This window comes from Drosophila persimilis, unplaced genomic scaffold, assembly GCF_003286085.1.
Source record: "Drosophila persimilis strain 14011-0111.01,24,50 unplaced genomic scaffold, DperRS2 tig00000191-arrow-pilon, whole genome shotgun sequence".
Taxonomy (NCBI): Eukaryota; Metazoa; Arthropoda; class Insecta; order Diptera; family Drosophilidae; genus Drosophila; species Drosophila persimilis.
Genome location: NW_020825298.1, coordinates 14,294,658 through 14,309,576, shown reverse-complemented (window position 1 = coordinate 14,309,576; position 14,919 = coordinate 14,294,658). Strand labels below are relative to the sequence as shown.

The 14,919-nt window shown below is 45.6% G+C and overlaps 5 protein-coding genes across 6 annotated transcripts; 2 read left to right on the top strand and 3 right to left on the bottom strand.

The window, feature by feature from the left end:
• The first annotated feature begins 4 nt into the window (after nt 1-4).
• On the top strand, nt 5-2,423 carry LOC6589228 (F-box/WD repeat-containing protein 5). The gene is made up of 3 exons (XM_002014181.2): nt 5-625; nt 685-2,109; nt 2,172-2,423. The coding sequence occupies exons 1-3, from the start codon at nt 158-160 to the stop codon at nt 2,253-2,255; spliced, it is 1,977 nt and encodes a 658-aa protein (XP_002014217.1). The 5' UTR covers nt 5-157; the 3' UTR covers nt 2,256-2,423.
• LOC113565665 (E3 ubiquitin-protein ligase PPP1R11) lies at nt 2,354-2,988 on the bottom strand. Its single transcript, XM_026988360.1, has 2 exons — nt 2,774-2,988; nt 2,354-2,715 (listed from the first exon to the last, which is right to left on the bottom strand). The coding sequence occupies exons 1-2, from the start codon at nt 2,952-2,954 to the stop codon at nt 2,426-2,428; spliced, it is 471 nt and encodes a 156-aa protein (XP_026844161.1). The 5' UTR covers nt 2,955-2,988; the 3' UTR covers nt 2,354-2,425.
• A 568-nt stretch (nt 2,989-3,556) lies between these two features.
• Nucleotides 3,557-5,453, top strand: LOC6589230 (NADH dehydrogenase [ubiquinone] flavoprotein 1, mitochondrial). Its single transcript, XM_002014183.2, has 4 exons — nt 3,557-3,634; nt 3,855-4,211; nt 4,268-5,102; nt 5,175-5,453. The coding sequence occupies exons 1-4, from the start codon at nt 3,589-3,591 to the stop codon at nt 5,368-5,370; spliced, it is 1,434 nt and encodes a 477-aa protein (XP_002014219.1). The 5' UTR covers nt 3,557-3,588; the 3' UTR covers nt 5,371-5,453.
• LOC6589231 lies at nt 5,367-5,777 on the bottom strand. The gene is made up of 2 exons (XM_002014184.2): nt 5,697-5,777; nt 5,367-5,642 (listed from the first exon to the last, which is right to left on the bottom strand). Exons 1-2 carry the CDS (start codon nt 5,765-5,767, stop codon nt 5,483-5,485), a joined length of 231 nt encoding a protein of 76 aa, XP_002014220.2. The 5' UTR covers nt 5,768-5,777; the 3' UTR covers nt 5,367-5,482.
• Nucleotides 5,778-7,500: 1,723 nt separating this feature from the next.
• Nucleotides 7,501-14,076, bottom strand: LOC6589698 (kiSS-1 receptor). Of its 2 annotated transcripts, none has more exons than XM_026988665.1 (5): nt 13,919-14,076; nt 8,914-9,518; nt 8,167-8,843; nt 7,851-8,104; nt 7,501-7,770 (listed from the first exon to the last, which is right to left on the bottom strand). In XM_026988665.1, the coding sequence occupies exons 2-5, from the start codon at nt 9,415-9,417 to the stop codon at nt 7,517-7,519; spliced, it is 1,689 nt and encodes a 562-aa protein (XP_026844466.1). In that variant the 5' UTR covers nt 9,418-9,518; nt 13,919-14,076; the 3' UTR covers nt 7,501-7,516. The 2 variants fall into 2 exon arrangements, with proteins under 2 accessions (XP_026844466.1, XP_002014221.1); XM_002014185.2 differs by having other exon boundaries at nt 8,914-9,515.
• Between the last annotated feature and the right edge of the window lie 843 nt (nt 14,077-14,919).

Here is a 14,919-nt window from a genome sequence, read left to right as displayed (position 1 = left end):
CGTTAACAATAAGAGGGAAAGTTACTCTTAGTTTTATCCGCTGAAACAAAGGCAAAGCAAAAACCAGTTATTACCAATAGCACAAAGGCAGTCGAGCTGTAAACCTAATTGCAGAAGCAACAGCTGTATCGACACTCGGCCCAAATTCGGAAATCAAATGGAAGTGACCTTCAAAAAGGCCCGATTGGTAAAGCACACAAATGCAGCAGACGGAGAGTACACAACCCCCCATGGGGGGGAGACTGAGACTTGCACCGATCCGTATGGCTGGTGGGCCTTGCCAGAGCCCGCCCTGCTGAAGATCTTCGAGCGTTTAAATGTCTTCGAACTGCTCCAGGCGAGTCTGTGCTGCAGGAGGTGGCACGGCATAGCCAACGATGATCTGTTGTGGCGTCAAAAGTTCCAGGAGAACTTCAGAGCCTCGCCGAGCATACCGCTAAAGCCAGGTGCAGAGAGCTGGCGATCGGAATACCAGCGTCTGTCCACACAAATACCGTTTGTTCAGGCCCAGCGTCTGGAGCCCTCGATGGAGAATAATCACGGGCATACGCATCAGGTGCTACATGTAAGCTTCGCACACAATGGAGAGATGTTTGCCACCTGCTCCAAGGATGGCTATGTGATAGTGAGTAGTCCTCCAGCGTTCGATATGAAAAGGGTGTTAATCAATAATCCTGCTCATAGGTATGGAACTCGCAGCATCCATGCACGGAAAAGTATGCGCACAATATGAAACAATTCAGCTGGAAGTACTCTCAATATTCGCAGTTCAATCAGAGTGACACACTGCTGCTGGTTTCGGGTGTGCATTTTGGATCCCCACAGTCCACATCAGGAGAGATTGCCGTGTTCTATCTGGGAGCGACAGAGTCCCATTTACGCTGCAGAGTAGTCAATCGTCCCTATGATATATTTGGCACTTGGTTCAGTGATCAGTATTTGATCTCAGGGGACCTGCATTGGCTGGCTCATTTGGTGAGTACATCGGTTCTGTGGCTGAATAAGGCCAATCAAGAGATCGACTCTGAGCACGTTCCGATAATGAGCCAATTGTACAAGTTCTATAACCGCAATGCGAGCTCGGTGAGGGCCATAATGGTGGCCAGATGTCCTTGGTTGGATGAAAGTAACGATCCCTTGGCTAAGGTAGAGGAAGAGACGCGCAGTCCGCCCTTTCCGTTTCCCAGTAACGATGAGCCATCTGGTTCCCAGGCCAGTGGGAATCCTCTGTCCCATGCCGCCAGCCTTAGACGCACACGAAGTGCAACCCCCGATGAGAACTACTTGCCAGACATAAGCGAACGTCGGTCCAGAGCCCGGCCTGGAGATGCCACCATTCATTACCTGGAGGAATACAGAAAAGCAGTGGCCCCTACAAACGACGCCAACGAAGAAGAGGACGAGGAAGAGTACGACTCCATGGATGTGCATGAGGAGTACGATGAACTGGAGAATAGCATGCCTAAGTATCTCATCTTCTCGACGGGCTCTAAAACATTTACCCCGCACCAGATCGGCTTCAAGCGCATAAGGAACGTTTACTTTCCCAAAAAACTTGATCCTGGGCCCTCGCTGAAGGAGAGAATAGCTGCCAAGCGGGCCGCCGAGCAGCAGCAGCAGCAAACTCCGCGCACGGATCCAGATTGGTGGGACTACGATTCCGTCAAGGATCGATTTGATCAGGTGGACAAAGTCATCGATCTGCACGGACACATCATTGGCATGGCGCTGAGTCCGGATCATCGCTATTTATATGTTAATACGCGCCCCTGGCCAAAGCACTATGTGATTACCAATCCTCTGGAGCCACCGCCAATTGCTCAGGAGATTGATATACATGTGATTGATTTGATGACCCTGAAGAGAGTGGGGAACATGCTGCGCGCCCATAAGGCCTACACGCCCAGCACCGAGTGCTTTTTTATATTTCTCGATGTCTGCGAGGAGTATGTGGCCAGTGGGGCTGAGGACCAGCATGCCTACCTATGGGATCGCTACTATGGCATTAGTTTGGCCAAGTTCAAGCACTCGGACGTGGTAAACAGTGTGGCCTTCAATCCAAAAGACTCTGAGATGCTCGTGACCACCAGCGATGACTATACAATTAAGGTGTGTACATTTTTAAAACCCATTTTTGTTGTATTATTTAAAAAACGCTACATCTTTGCCAGGTTTGGCGCTCACGGGCCAAGGCAAAGGCCTATAACATCCCCATTAATGTGAACGAATCTTTCGAGCTGAAGCCGAAGAAATGAAGGTCGCTTAGTCGCATCAACACTTACACATCCATGTGCCTGCCCTATCTCTTTATGACAGATGTTCATATAGAAGTTATTCTTACTGCCGGAAAAAAGATTGTTTATAGCTGTTAGTATTTAGTTACAACTTGTTAACGTTTGAAAATATACATAATCAAAATGTCATCCTACGACTTTCCCGTCTGTTCGAACTGGTCAATGGGTGTGGTTGGATCGGCCTTAGGCTTGACTGGCGAAACAACGGGCTCAGCGGGCGGGGAAATTGGATCCCCAACCGATGGTCCTGGCTGCGTTGATGCCTGTGCCGATGTAGATGGCTCATTGTCATTATCGTGATTATGATTGTGCCTTGCGTTTCTCTTGCGCTTCTCGGGATGGCCAAAACAGTTCTCACATTCTTCATCGTCCTCCGAGGAACTCTCACCAAATGCCAGGGGTTTCTTATATATGCAGCAGCCTACAAATTGGACACATTAGCCGTAGCACTACAAAGCAATAGTGTAAAGGTTACATACATTTGGATTTCTTGCGGTTTAAATGCTCATTGTCTATGACACCTTCGTGAAAGATCACCCGGCGTTCGTCCCGCGGCTGTTCCAGGCGCAAGTGCAGTGTCGGAGTAGTTTCTGGCAGACTTCCATCTGTTTCTTCAGTTGCCGTGCCATTACTTGGCTTATTGTTTGTTCTTTGGGCCATTTTTTTAATAAAACAAATAACAGATTGCAGTCAGTGTGTCAGCGTCCGACCCTCAGAAATATACCAAAATATACGGTCTCATTTTAAAAATATACCGTAAATATACTGACGAATTCAAGTTATATTTTACATATTCCTCGTTTTTGATATTCCGTGGAATATTATTAGCTATATAGAACATTTAGCCATGCCCACATAATTTTATCCGATTAGTGAATTAATTTTCTTCTCGACTGGCATATTCCAAATACTTGCTTTTATTGGATTTTTATATACCGTTGAAAATTAAATTAAATAGATTGATGAAATTGACAAAATAGAGCACTATATACCGATATACCGATAAACCTAGGGCTGCACAAATATACTGATGGTTACATTGACTGTTTTTTTAATGAATTTTTTTCATTTAAACCGTGTTTTTGTCAAAATACAACAAATAAGAGTACTTAAAACACTTATCTTGAACAAAATTTATTCATCAGTTGTATACAATTAAGTGGGCATGGCTAAATATTCTATCAAAATATCAAAATCGAGGAATATGTATAAAAGAACTAGAGTTCATCAGTATATTTTGTTGGATTTCTGAGGGTCGGTCACACCAGTCACATTTCAGCTGGCAGGACCGAAAATGGCTGCAATTGTGCGATATAATTTGTTAACCAAGCCGCAATTAGGTAAATAGAGGCGAAGAATTCGTTTAAAAAGTGCTAATTAGTGATTTAACTGTAGCATTCGCTGTCCGCTTACTTGTGAGACTTGTTAAGCAAGTCGCTGCAAGCCAGTAAAACAATCATTTCCCTTGCAACCAACTTATGTAATTTTTGCGCAAAGCAAAACAAAACGCAAAGCAAAGTTTCTGCGCAATTAATTGATTTGATCATGTGCTTCTTGCAGTTGCGACTCTGCCTGGCAGCCTGCAGCTGCAGCGGCTGCAGAGCACACAGGCCCCACCCGCGGGCACACCGCCACCTCAGACGAAGACCAAGTTTGGTCCCTTGGCCGATGAAGATCGCATCTTCACAAATTTGTATGGACGCCACGACTGGAGGCTGAAGGGTGCCTTAAAGCGTGGCGACTGGTACAAGACCAAGGAGATTGTCCTGAAGGGTCCCAATTGGATTATCAATGAGATCAAGACATCGGGTCTGCGCGGTCGCGGTGGCGCTGGCTTCCCCAGTGGCATGAAGTGGTCTTTCATGCAAAAGCCTGGCGATGGACGCCCCAAGTACTTGGTGGTGAATGCCGATGAAGGTGAGCATTTTGAAATCCGTGTCAAAAGACCGATTTACATTCTTCTGTATTTTTAGGCGAGCCTGGTACTTGCAAAGATCGTGACATCATGCGTCACGATCCCCACAAGCTGGTGGAGGGCTGCCTGATTGCGGGCGCTGCCATGGGCGCCCAGGCTGCATACATCTATATTCGCGGCGAGTTTTACAACGAGGCCTCCAACATGCAGCTGGCCATCGCCGAGGCCTACCAGGCTGGCCTTATTGGCAAGAATGCCTGCGGCACTGGCTACGATTTTGATGTCTTCATGCACCGTGGCGCTGGGGCATACATTTGCGGCGAGGAGACCGCTTTGATTGAGTCGCTCGAGGGAAAGCAGGGCAAGCCCCGCTTGAAGCCGCCATTCCCCGCTGATGTGGGTGTCTTTGGTTGCCCCACAACGGTCACCAATGTGGAGACTGTGGCCGTCGCACCCGCTATCTGTCGTCGCGGTGGCACTTGGTTTGCCAGTTTTGGACGCACCCGTAACTCGGGCACGAAGCTCTTCAACATCTCGGGACACGTGAACAATCCCTGCACCGTGGAAGAGGAAATGTCCATTCCGCTGAAGGAGCTGATTGAGCGTCATTGTGGTGGCGTTACTGGTGGCTGGGACAATCTGTTGGGCGTCATTCCCGGCGGCTCATCCACACCCATTATTCCCAAAAATGTATGCGATGATGTGATTATGGATTTTGATGGCTTGATTGCGGCCCAAACATCGCTGGGAACGGCGGCCATCATTGTGATGGACAAGTCCACGGATGTGATCAAGGCGATTGCCAGACTCATCTCGTTCTACAAGCACGAGAGCTGTGGCCAGTGCACACCTTGCCGCGAGGGCATTGGCTGGATGAACAAGATCATGACTCGGTAAGTAGATTTTTGGATAATTTTATTCAGAAACAGAATGAGGCATATTTTCCTTCCCTGATATCAACATAGCTTTGTCAAGGGCGATGCTCAACCCGCTGAGATTGATATGCTGTGGGAGATTTCCAAGCAAATTGAGGGCCACACCATTTGCGCATTGGGTGACGGTGCCGCCTGGCCTGTCCAGGGCCTCATTCGTCACTTCAGACCCGAAATCGAGAAACGTATGCAACAACATGCGCAGCAAACAAAGCGCGCCAGCAATTAAGTTACAATGTTATAGCTAAATTTATTGATTTCATAATCCCGCGTGCTCTTTAATGCATATAAAATGTAATATTCTCTAAACGATGTACAAACTTCCACTCTTTTTGTTTTCGTCAATTGAGGTTTAGGCCCTGTATATGCTTGATCACGGCTTGGATGTCCTCAGCGTCCGGTGTCTGGTATTTTGGTGGAAAGCTGCAGAGGCTCAGAGGGCCGCCAATCTTCTGCTCCACTCCGGGCTGATCCACACAGCGAGCGGGTATAAATTGATAACTATAAAGCTAATCCAATTAGCGCGGAGCTCTGCCTACGGTCTGGCCAACTTACGTCTTGGAAGAGCATCCCTGTAGAACCAGGAGTACAACCATTATAGTGACAAACAAGCACTTGATAAGCATTTTGAGATTTGTAAAGATTTGCTTGCGTTGCTTTAAACGGCCAATTATCGACTGTCGGGTTGCTGTGAAATTCCAAGTTAATATTGCATATATTATGCAACACCTGGAATTTTAAAGCAATTAAACTTACGTCTTTATGGCCTCATCTCATGAATTATTAATGCAAAAGAATTTTGCGCCATAGTCATGGCGATCTGGAAAGGCCAGCCAGCCGGAATGCCGGCTAGGTATCAATTATCCAAAAACGAGTCAGATCGTTAGTATAATAATTATTATACCCTTTGCAAATAACATTTTTACTAAGATTTAAAGCTTTTAAATTGATTTGGATCCAATGGGATTCTTTAAAGATTGTTACCCAGCGTATCACAGGGTATTCAAAGTCCTTCAAAGTTAAAATGAAATAAAACAATTACAGGTTTTTAGTATGTAGCATATTTATAGTTTTTAGAGTTTCTCATTGGTTTTTTCGATGAAGGTTTAGTTAAAGTACAAAATGATATTATTAAAAGTTAAGTTTAGGGTTTCTAGCCACTAGTTTAAAGGCGATAACAACAGCTGCTGCTTCAGATGGCTTTAAGGTGGAAGGTGGAAGGTGGTTTACATACAGTTTAGAAATTAAATGATTTGATTGACGACAGCATTGCTTTGTAAAGTAAAGAAATACACAGTAGTTTCCCTCAGATGTGCCAATGGTTGGGGTAGTGTAGTATAAAAAGACCTGTATAGAAAATGTGGAAAAGTTGGCAACGGATAGTGGCAGATTAGTTTTGCAATTGAGTGGGCGGCGGCAACGGGGAAACACTCCCAAGCGAGTTGTCCATATTGCAAATGAAACCCGAACCTGAGTCTGATCTGATCTGATCTGAAACGTGCGCTCGGAGATCTCTCTGTGGATTTCTCTCTCTCTTTCTCTCTCTTGAATTGCACTGTACGATATTCAAAAATGGTTAGAAAAAGTGTATAAGAATTAAGTCATAGAAATATGTATACAATACTCGTTTGTTTTTTTAAATCTTTTCCACACATTTATAATCTTTTTTTTGTTAGATTTTTCGTTTTTTATATATATGTATATGTATGTATATATGTAAGTTTATGTATGTTTCGTTAGGTATGTACTCGTATTTGATTTAGATTTTGTTAGTTTTTTAATTGTTTAAAAGTTTTAGATCTCGTTTAGTTTGATTTGCTTTCGTTCGTTTAACTTGGCTTAAAGCGTTCATCTTATTGCTTATCTATGAGAAGGAACATAGTACAATATTTTGTATTTTGTTTGTTTTTTTCGTTTCGTTTCGGTTCTTAAAAGACTAAACAACATTTCGAACAAGTCACTAGAAGAGTTTTGCTTTTGGTTTTCCGTCTATCATTCATCATTCATCTCCGACAGGTTTCGGTTTCTCCTTTTATTGCATAGCTTTAGGCGCACAACATCGTAGTGTAAATAAGCGTCAACTAACACTGCTATGAGTGGCCGCAACCACATATATATATGCCCTATGTATTATGTATTTGTATATATGTATGTATATATTATGTATATATTGTAGTAGGTTTTGCCAACTAATTGCGTAGAGCTTTTGAAAAACATCTAGATAGTTCGTTTTTGGTTGGGTTCTGGTAGGGACCGTAGGGCAGGGGGCTAGACAGGACTCTTGAGGATCAGGTCGTAAGTAAAAAATATATTATATACGTATGTATATATATACTATATATATGTATATCAAGTTTTTTTAGTTTAGTATCACACTAGTAGAGATAATGCGAAGAAGCCTGAGCTCTATACTGTTTCGGTGTCAGCTTGATCAGTTTCGGATTGAATGCACCCAGGGCCGCCTCATTGGTGGACGATGGCGGTGGGGGCACCGTGTGCGTCCGGAAGCGCGATCTCAGGAAATTTTGCATGGAGCGCAGCCGTATGATGGGCGCACAGGGCGATTGTCGAAGCGAATTGTGATTGAGCGCCCAATAGATGACCGGACTGATGGCCGAATAGAAATACCCTGGAGATAATTATAAAGATTATTGAGTAATCCGTCATCAGTCATCCGTCATCCGTCGTGCACTCCTGTCCAGTACTCACCCAACAACAGACTGAAGTAGACAGAGGATTTGCTGCAGTATTGCTTGTAGCCGAAATTCTTATAGAATATGCAAAAGACATGCGGGGCCCAGCAAACGATGAAGATTAAGGCGGAGGCGATCAGCATGTTGGCCAAGTGACGGCGTGACCTCAGCGTCGAGGTCTGTGGCAGCGGTATGCCAGGCGTGGCCGGACCCCTCCCAGCCCGATGTATCCGCTGGCGCTGCGAGTGGGCCCGTATCTCCCTCATGGCCCTGCGGGGAAGGAGCATTCAAATTAAATGCGATTCGAACCAAAATCAATTAACGCTAATCACCTGGGCGATATGGGGTTGCTGGAACGAAAGGAGCCCGGCTCAAGGGCCGAACCAGATCCCGGCAGGCGAGGCTGTAACGTGTGCATTTGTATGTCCCCGGGACTCACGGCCATTTGCCCACCGCCGCCAGTGCCATTCCCATTCGAGGTATCGTCCACGGTGGTGGGGCCTCCACAGGCCGCCTGCTGGGCATTGGCGCAGCCCGTCACAATCACCATGTGCGTCTGTCGTCGCAGGATGGGCATGGGCAGGGGCAGCTCCCCGTGGGCCGCTCGAGCCGTCAGCGACAGGGCGCAGAGCTTGCGCCGCACCCCGTAGTGATTGAGCAGCACCCCCACCCCGGGCAGCACGAACACGGCTATCGTGTGGAAGATGATGAACGACATGAACATGGCATTGGCCCCCAGATCAGAGGTGCAGCTGATGCTAACGGGATTCGGTGTAGTGCTGGCGTTCGTGCTACCAACTCCCTTGATGATCACCGACTTGGCTATGATCTTGTAGGCGAACAGGAACGGCGTACTGATGGCCGCCGAGGCCAGCCAAGAGATCAAGGCCAGGGAGACGTGCAGATATCGACGCTGCCGCAGCTGGGCCAAACGAGGATGCTTAACGGTGGCATAGCGGTCCAGGGAGAGCATGAAAAAGGAGATGGTGCTGGCCGCCACGGGCATGACCTGGTCCAATGAGAGACAGAGAGAGATTATTGCAACATAACAACATAAAATATGAGAGAAGAGAACCCACCTGGATGTAATGTATGACCTTGCAGAGCACCAGCGGCAGCGATCTCGTCCTGCGGTTCATGGCCAGATTCAAGAGCGTAACGGGCGCCGAAATGCCCGTGACCAGCAGATCGGCAATGCACACGGCCAGCAGTAGGGGATTCCGCAGTCGAACCGAGGAGGCCGAGCAAAGGGTGAGCACCAGGGTGGAGTTGCCAACGACGCCGCCAAAGACCACGAGACCATAGCTGACGGCCAGAAGGAGGAGCGTCAGCGAGGATATGGCATTCTCCGAATCGCCGCCAGCAGCGTCAAGGTCATACGGATTGATCAGGCTAAAGTTGCCGTAATCAAAGTCCGTCGCCGAGCCCTCCAGGTCCGTGGGCAGGGTTCCAGTGCTGCCACCTAGCTGGTTATGCTCGAGGAGCGCGTAGTGCAACTCCGTGGTGTCGAGGTCGTTGTTCGGCTCGAGATGATGCCGGCGGTACGTGTGCTCCCACCATTGCTGCAGGCTGTTGCTGTTCATGCTTCCCGTAACCGTCGTATTCCAATCCTTAGCCGTATACGTGTTCGATCTTCGTTGTCGATGCGTTTGTCTGGCCGCCTCATTTCATACTAAAGGTGCTGCTGCCGCCGTTGCACAGGACAAAAAAAGGTAGCAAAATGTAACAAAATGCCATCATCATCATCAGTCTTTCTTGTTTCCCCCGCAAGGACACACTCACACACAGGAAGCAGACAGAGAACAGAGCAGAACAGACACCGACATGGCATCCAGCACTCTCCAAATTCCACCCACACACACACACACACACATGAGTGTTACGACCCTTAGTCCCCACCCACTTACCCATCGCTGACACTGACACTTATGCAATGAGAGAATACGAATGCGAACAAGATAGCAGGAGGGACATGGTATGGGAGGGAGTAGAAGGTTTTGATACCCTTGCAAATCCTAAGTGCTTAAATCTTTGATGTTTCTTCTGCAGAAAAATTCAAGATCTGTTCAAAGTTGTAGACAATCAAAATAGAATTCCCAAACCTCCTGTCCAAACCATAATACCCAACAAATTAAAGGGCATAACAAGGCACACACTCAGAGATTAGTGCTGCTCTTCCTTCCGCCTTTCAGCCTGGCTGCTGTTACCCCATCGCTGGCCCTGCGAGCCAAATGAATGGCAACCTTGCACTTTGCGCCCTCGACAAACAACCGCAAGGTTTGCCTCTGCCGCCTCTCTGTCTCTGTCTCCGTAACCGGCTGCTGCCGCTGCTGCTGGTGCTGATTCTGCCTCAGATACATGCCACTGCCACATCTGCGCCCAGTTGACGTTTAAGCCCCATCAAGGAAATGTGCGGGTGTCGGCCAAAGTTTGCACTTAATTGCGCGTTAAGGCCGCCACAGACCCACACCCAGATCCGGAACCGGAACCGGACCCGAGCCCGAGCCCGGCTTAAGCTTAAGCTTAAAGAGTGCTGCAGTTGCAGGTGCAGACCGGACCGAACCGAACCGAACCGCAAAATCCCTGGCATTGTGGCAATAAATGCAAGCCAGCGCCCAGCTATTAAAAATCTTAATTGAAATTGTTATCAAAAGCGAGTTAAAAACTCATTAAGCGCAGTGGAAAGGAAAGGGTGAATCAAGATTCAATTGGGACATGACATCCCTCAGAGGCTTTCAGGAACAGAAGGACTTGTGCCATTCATTTTTTGACTTGGGAAACTTGGAGCTAAAAGAGTAGAGCTGTAGTTGGTTGCGAGTAGCTCGTAAAGTTCTTCTAAGGCTTCTCCAACTAAGTCTTCTTTATTGAAAATGTTTTACAACTAATATTGCATTTATTTCAAGTTACAAATATGTATGTAGTTCTGAGGTATGCAAGAGCTAGAAAAGGTCAATTGTAGTTAAACATCTCAACGTTAACTTTACCAAGTCGAACTTTCAGTAACTCAAATAAAATTGAGTGGGAAATGGTGCCTCGATTTAGAGAAATTCAATGAATTTCGATGACGGATGAGTTTAGTTAAGTTATATATAATTTAATGAACGTAGATCGCTAATAAAAAATTGGATTTTGTAAACAGTTTATAGAGATTTCAAGAGCACCACACCCATTAATGATTTTCGTTTTAAAAGCTATAAATACGAATCCCGATAAGTAAGCTACATAAAACGTGCAAGCAATATTTTCAATAATCATGAAATTGCATCGTGCGTCACCCTAATAAAATTCCACCGCCCACTCCCCACTACCCACTCGCGGGGGGTTGGCTGCCTGCGTCAGTCATTGTGCAGGCAGCCCCGTCTCTCTCCTTCTTCTCCTCCTGCTCCTCCTTGTGCTCCTCCTATGACTGGTGTGTATCAATTTTGTTGTGTGCGGGAGTGTCCAGGAGTGGATTGAAGGGGAAGGGGCTGCAGCCTCCTCCACCGCCATTGTCCTGCGCACTGTCAATGTGTGCGTGCGGAGTCTCTATCGGTGCGCTTTATGTGTGTGTGTGCGTGTGCGTGTGATGTCAACGCTTTTGCCTTTTGCTGTGGTTTTTTCCCTGCTCTTTGTTTTGCCGTCGGACGGGTGGGCTATGCTATGCCGGGGCATCTGGGATGATGTGAGTGACGTTTGCTTAATCTGCTTAATTTGCGTTAATTTAATCGTGGCTAACGGTGTGTGTGTGATTATGTATACATATGTATGTGTGTGTTTGTGTGCGGGAAAGCACATGTTGCTATTGCCACTTCGACGCCTAGACCTTGATTTTGCAACGATTGCTCCCAAAGAATTACTATTACATTCCCATTGTCCCACACACAGATACACTGGATGACAAAAGTGTATAGACCCCCACATTTGCTATCTTCAGAGTTCAGATCTGATTCTAAGATGCGTTTTTGTGCGGTTTATCCTAAATCCTGAATCCTAATCTGTACAAACCCCAAGTAACTCTTAAGGCGCTCCCTAAACCGCTCTTTATTGTATGTACTATTTTTTTAGGCCTACAAAATTAAAAAATTGATTTTTGGTACATCAAGATTGTTGAATCCTATTCAATTGGCAAACTTACTGTATACACCTAAAAAATAAAAATAATTACTGAAGAAAAAATGTTTAAAAATACGAACAAAATATACATTTTATATACTTTTTTCCATGACTGTAGGTTTTGTATGGTGGAAGCTGCTAAATATCTCCGCGCGGGATTTTGTGTAAATGTATCCATGGGCATGTGTGTGTGCGTGTACTTTTTCACCTATTGTCTAAATGCCAATAACCTGTTGAGTGGTCTTATTTATTTTTGAACTCTTTGAAGGAAATCATTTGGAATCGACGGGACCTACCGACTATGCGAGAGTGAAGTGAGAACGGTAAACTTCTCATTAAGTGGCAACTCTCCTTCATTAAAGGGGGGAAGCCCCGCCAAACCATAGTGGCGGGGTGACAACTCTGGCCCGGCGGGGGTGCGTGCTCGCTCGATTCGCTTATTGAAAATAAAATATGTATGTATGTATTAATTTACGTCACTCAAACGTCAGCAACAAGCACAAAAGGTGACAAAAGCTAAGCTGAGGAAGAAGGCGCAGGCAGCCCCAAAGAATGGCCATAAGAAAAGCCAATGAGATAAAAAGGAAACGGAACGAGCGTCCAACGAGAAGCGAGAGAGCGGCGGCGACGAACGCGATGATGATGAGATTTGTTGTTGCTGCTAATATGAAAAGTGTCCGCCACAGGTGAGTTAATATAACAGACACACGCACACGGCCACAGATACTCCCGTACACAGATACACTCAACAAAGACCCAGCGACCCGGCCCGGCCCGGCCCGGTCCAGGACCCAAAACATAGGGATACACATAGGGGAGCGGGAGGGCCTGACGTTGCTGCCGCTGGCTCTGCTTGCCCGCTGCTTTTTGTCTGTTCTGTCTTTATTGATTTCGGCAGCTTTTATATTATAATGGGGGGTGGGTGGATGGTGTGGTTGGGTGGTTGGGTGGCATGGGAGTGGACGTACGAGGAGGAGTGCCGTGCTGTCCAAGCGTACGTTTTGGCTTCTTCGTGACTGCCACAATGGCAAACAAACAAAGCCTTTTGGTATCTTCTTGGGAAATGCGGGCCCCCAAAAGCCTTATTCGATGAAAAACAGTTATTATTATATTATTTTCCACCTATTATCATATAATTTTGAAGAGTTTTTTTACATGAATATTCATAAAGGAGCACACCATCAGGGCAACCATCCCTTATTTCTCTGCTAGTATTGTATTTGTTAAGGAGGTGTGTGTAAGCATAATAATATTTTATATCTATTGTAGTACAAGAGTTCTTTTATATAAATGTTCATTAGGAACACGCAATAATGTACTTAATTTATTTGTTGCAAATTCTTAATAAATTTTTGCCCTGCTATCATACATAGTATGATATAGAATGTCACTATTATCTACATATAAGACCTGCCCCACAAGCTCTTTCAGTATCTTTTTTGGGGGCATTGAAAACCAATTTGAATAATATTTTGCACCCATTATCATATAATTTCGAAGAGGTGAATAATATGAATATTCATTATAAATACTCCCTCTCACGCACATCTCTCCCTAACTATGTGTGTGTGTGTGCGTGTTCTGCCTCGCACACTCTCTCTGTTTCTCTCAGCTTTAAGACCCTATGCAAACCTTTTTCGACTAACAATGAAGAAATGCGTGGGCCTGGAGGGGGGAGGGATGGATGGATGGATGGGTGGAACAGACACTCACACATTCGCACGATAACAATCCCTATCCCTATCAAACTCACACCGACACAGTCGCTCCGCTCCACACAGTGGGTTTCATATAAAAAACCGACACCATAATTACTAACCATCAAAAAGCGCGTGATGGAGTGGCATGACAAAAGGCAAAAAAAATAATGTTGCATACCAATTAGTGGAGGCATCAAAAGGAGGCGGCACAACACTCCCACCACATACCTCAACACATATAGTACATATACCCCTCCCCCCCCAACCCACTCCTCGTACGTAATATTCCTACCGTGTTTTGCTTAACGAAATTTCTGGGCTGATGCTGCTCCTGCTGCTGCTTCTGTTGCTGCTTTTTGTTGCTGTTTTTATTGCTGTTGCTGTTGTTGAGTGGGGTTTTTGGTGGTGGTGATAGCGACGTTGTTTATTTTATAGAAGGCACTGTAATTTACAGTTAGAACTATTTTGCATATTTTGCTGGTATTTATTGCTGTTTCCGCCGTCGGTTTTTTTTTCGTTTTTATTTAAATTTATTTATTTTTTGTTAATTTATCAAATAACACTTTTAGCAAATATTTGTTGTATTTCGCCAGATTTTTGTTTCTTTTATATATTTTTTCGTCGGTTGTTGTAAAATTTGTTTAAAAATGTTGCCCGCGTTTTGTGCTCTGCTCTTTTATTTTCTTTTCTTTTATTATATTTTTGAAATCATAGTATTTGTTGATATTTTTTGTGACTGTGTGTGAAGAGTGTATGAGTGTGGTATGTGTGTGCGCGTGTGTGTGTGAGTGTGTCGGGGGGGACAAACAAAAAAGAGTCCAAAAAATAAAACTCAAATTTTGGCGTGCAAAAACTGTTCCTCAACGGCGCACATTACTCGACAGGACTACGGAAGACTGTGGCGGTGAAAAAGTTTCCATGGCATCCCGGAGAGTCCACAGCAGAGTTCGGCGGAGTCAAAAGTCGTCGTCGTGCAGGAAACCCGACGATAGGACGACTCGACTTGAGGAGAGAGCTTTGCCAGAGCGAAGCTTTTTCCCCCACATTGACTTTCGCTTTCATTCAACATTTGCAGCCCCCCCTTTCCACTGGCAGGACTGGGCCAACAGATAAGTGACGGGCCACAGATTGAGGGGGAGGTACTTTAAAACTATTAAGGGAATTTCCAGCTTAGTATCGGGGGAATAGAGTGCGTCAGATTGTTCATTTATGATATTATAGCAAAGCGTCTATTTAAATTTATCAAAAAGTATCCAAACGACACTCTGGCAATGAGAGCTGAATGAAGGACGA

Bases quoted from the DNA above. Each gene is read 5' to 3' on its own strand.
- LOC6589228 (XM_002014181.2), top strand. From the start codon at position 158: ATGGAAGTGACCTTCAAAAAGGCCCGATTGGTAAAGCACACAAATGCA. The intron at 626-684 runs GTGAGTAGTCCT...TCCTGCTCATAG, and splicing joins CCAAGGATGGCTATGTGATA to GTATGGAACTCGCAGCATCC. The intron at 2,110-2,171 runs GTGTGTACATTT...CATCTTTGCCAG, and splicing joins GCGATGACTATACAATTAAG to GTTTGGCGCTCACGGGCCAA.
- LOC113565665 (XM_026988360.1), bottom strand. From the start codon at position 2,954: ATGGCCCAAAGAACAAACAATAAGCCAAGTAATGGCACGGCAACTGAA. The intron at 2,716-2,773 runs GTATGTAACCTT...TCCAATTTGTAG, and splicing joins AAACCGCAAGAAATCCAAAT to GCTGCTGCATATATAAGAAA.
- LOC6589230 (XM_002014183.2), top strand. From the start codon at position 3,589: ATGGCTGCAATTGTGCGATATAATTTGTTAACCAAGCCGCAATTAG. The intron at 3,635-3,854 runs GTAAATAGAGGC...TGCTTCTTGCAG, and splicing joins GTTAACCAAGCCGCAATTAG to TTGCGACTCTGCCTGGCAGC. The intron at 5,103-5,174 runs GTAAGTAGATTT...ATATCAACATAG, and splicing joins ATGAACAAGATCATGACTCG to CTTTGTCAAGGGCGATGCTC.
- LOC6589231 (XM_002014184.2), bottom strand. From the start codon at position 5,767: ATGCTTATCAAGTGCTTGTTTGTCACTATAATGGTTGTACTCCTGGTT. The intron at 5,643-5,696 runs GTAAGTTGGCCA...TTAGCTTTATAG, and splicing joins CAGGGATGCTCTTCCAAGAC to TTATCAATTTATACCCGCTC.
- LOC6589698 (XM_026988665.1), bottom strand. From the start codon at position 9,417: ATGAACAGCAACAGCCTGCAGCAATGGTGGGAGCACACGTACCGCCGG. The intron at 8,105-8,166 runs GTGATTAGCGTT...CCTTCCCCGCAG, and splicing joins AGCAACCCCATATCGCCCAG to GGCCATGAGGGAGATACGGG. The intron at 7,771-7,850 runs GTGAGTACTGGA...AATTATCTCCAG, and splicing joins CTACTTCAGTCTGTTGTTGG to GGTATTTCTATTCGGCCATC.